Below are 1,134 nucleotides of genomic sequence, written 5' to 3' on the forward strand. Positions count from 1 at the left end.
CCTGACGGCTTCACCGGAGACTTCTGCGAAAAGGCATTCTGCGACCCTCCCCCGCCAGTTCCGTTCGCCTTTGCGCACTACAGGTGAGAGGCCTTGGACATTTGGACATTTTCGGAGGTGCCTGTGATTTGACACCTCAGTCACCAAATTGTATGTTTTTTGTGGAACTGATTTAAGTATTTTAACCAACAAATACATATTCCAGATAACAAATTTACGACAAGTTCTGGCCCTCCAGACTACAATGACATTTCATATCCAACACAAAGATTATAGACTTCTTCCATCCAATCTTCAAAAAAGTTGTATTTCACAAGGACCGATTTGTTTTTCGTCCAGTGAGTCCAGCATTATAAGACCGGAGGTGCTTTTGGTTCATTTCAACGTCAATGAGCAAGACATGATAAGGGCTGTTTTCAAAACCAGGTGGAAAATAGTGTTTGCACACTTAGTCATCACTTTCCACATATGAATAGCAAATATGATCAGCTAAACTTACGAATAATGACAAAAAATAGGTAGATAAATAAATAGTTGTCTAATCTCAAACGCCCCATCAGCTTCCCAGTCTAATGGTCCTCTTCCTTTGTTTCCATTGTAGAAAACACTCAGAGTCTGCTCCGTTTCCGTCGTGTCATGCCACCCTCAGATTCTCCTCCTCCGTTTCCGTCGTGTCATATCATCCTCAGAGTCTCCTCCTTCGTTTCCTTTGTGTCATGTTACCCTCAGTCTTTTGACTCCTTTTCCATCTTGTCATGTCACCCTCAGAGTCTCCTCCATTTCCGTCGTGTCATGCCACTCTTAGAGTCTCCTCCTTTCTCCCTTCGCAGCTCTGAAGGAGATACCTACATCGCCTGCTACCCTGGCTACGTCTTGTGCTCCGGCCTCGGCATGATGAGAATCGAGTGTAATAATTCCATTTGGCTGACGATGGAGGCACCCCCCAGGAAGGCCTCCGAGCTCACCTGCTCCCCCTACTGCCGCGCCTTCTGCGAGAACGGCGGCTCGTGCGTGGCGCCGGGGGAGTGCCAGTGCCAGGAGGGCTTCGCGGGAGAGAGGTGCCAGACCCGCAAGTGTCGTGGGTTGCCCGACGTCGGTGGTGATGTGGACATCAGCCTTACGTGAGTTCGCGTT

The 1,134-nt window shown here is 48.5% G+C and overlaps 1 protein-coding gene across 1 annotated transcript in view; it reads left to right on the forward strand.

The window, feature by feature from the left end:
• The window catches only part of LOC119582278 (neurogenic locus notch homolog protein 1-like), a gene marked incomplete in the record, with an annotated part of 19,828 nt that overhangs the window by 4,594 nt on the left and 14,100 nt on the right, over window positions 1-1,134 (forward strand). Inside the window, 2 exon segments of the mRNA XM_037930495.1 lie at window positions 1-83; window positions 831-1,121. Of these exon segments, the coding sequence (XP_037786423.1) occupies window positions 1-83; window positions 831-1,121 (374 nt within the window).

This window comes from Penaeus monodon, chromosome 15, assembly GCF_015228065.2.
Source record: "Penaeus monodon isolate SGIC_2016 chromosome 15, NSTDA_Pmon_1, whole genome shotgun sequence".
Lineage (NCBI taxonomy): Eukaryota > Metazoa > Arthropoda > Malacostraca > Decapoda > Penaeidae > Penaeus > Penaeus monodon.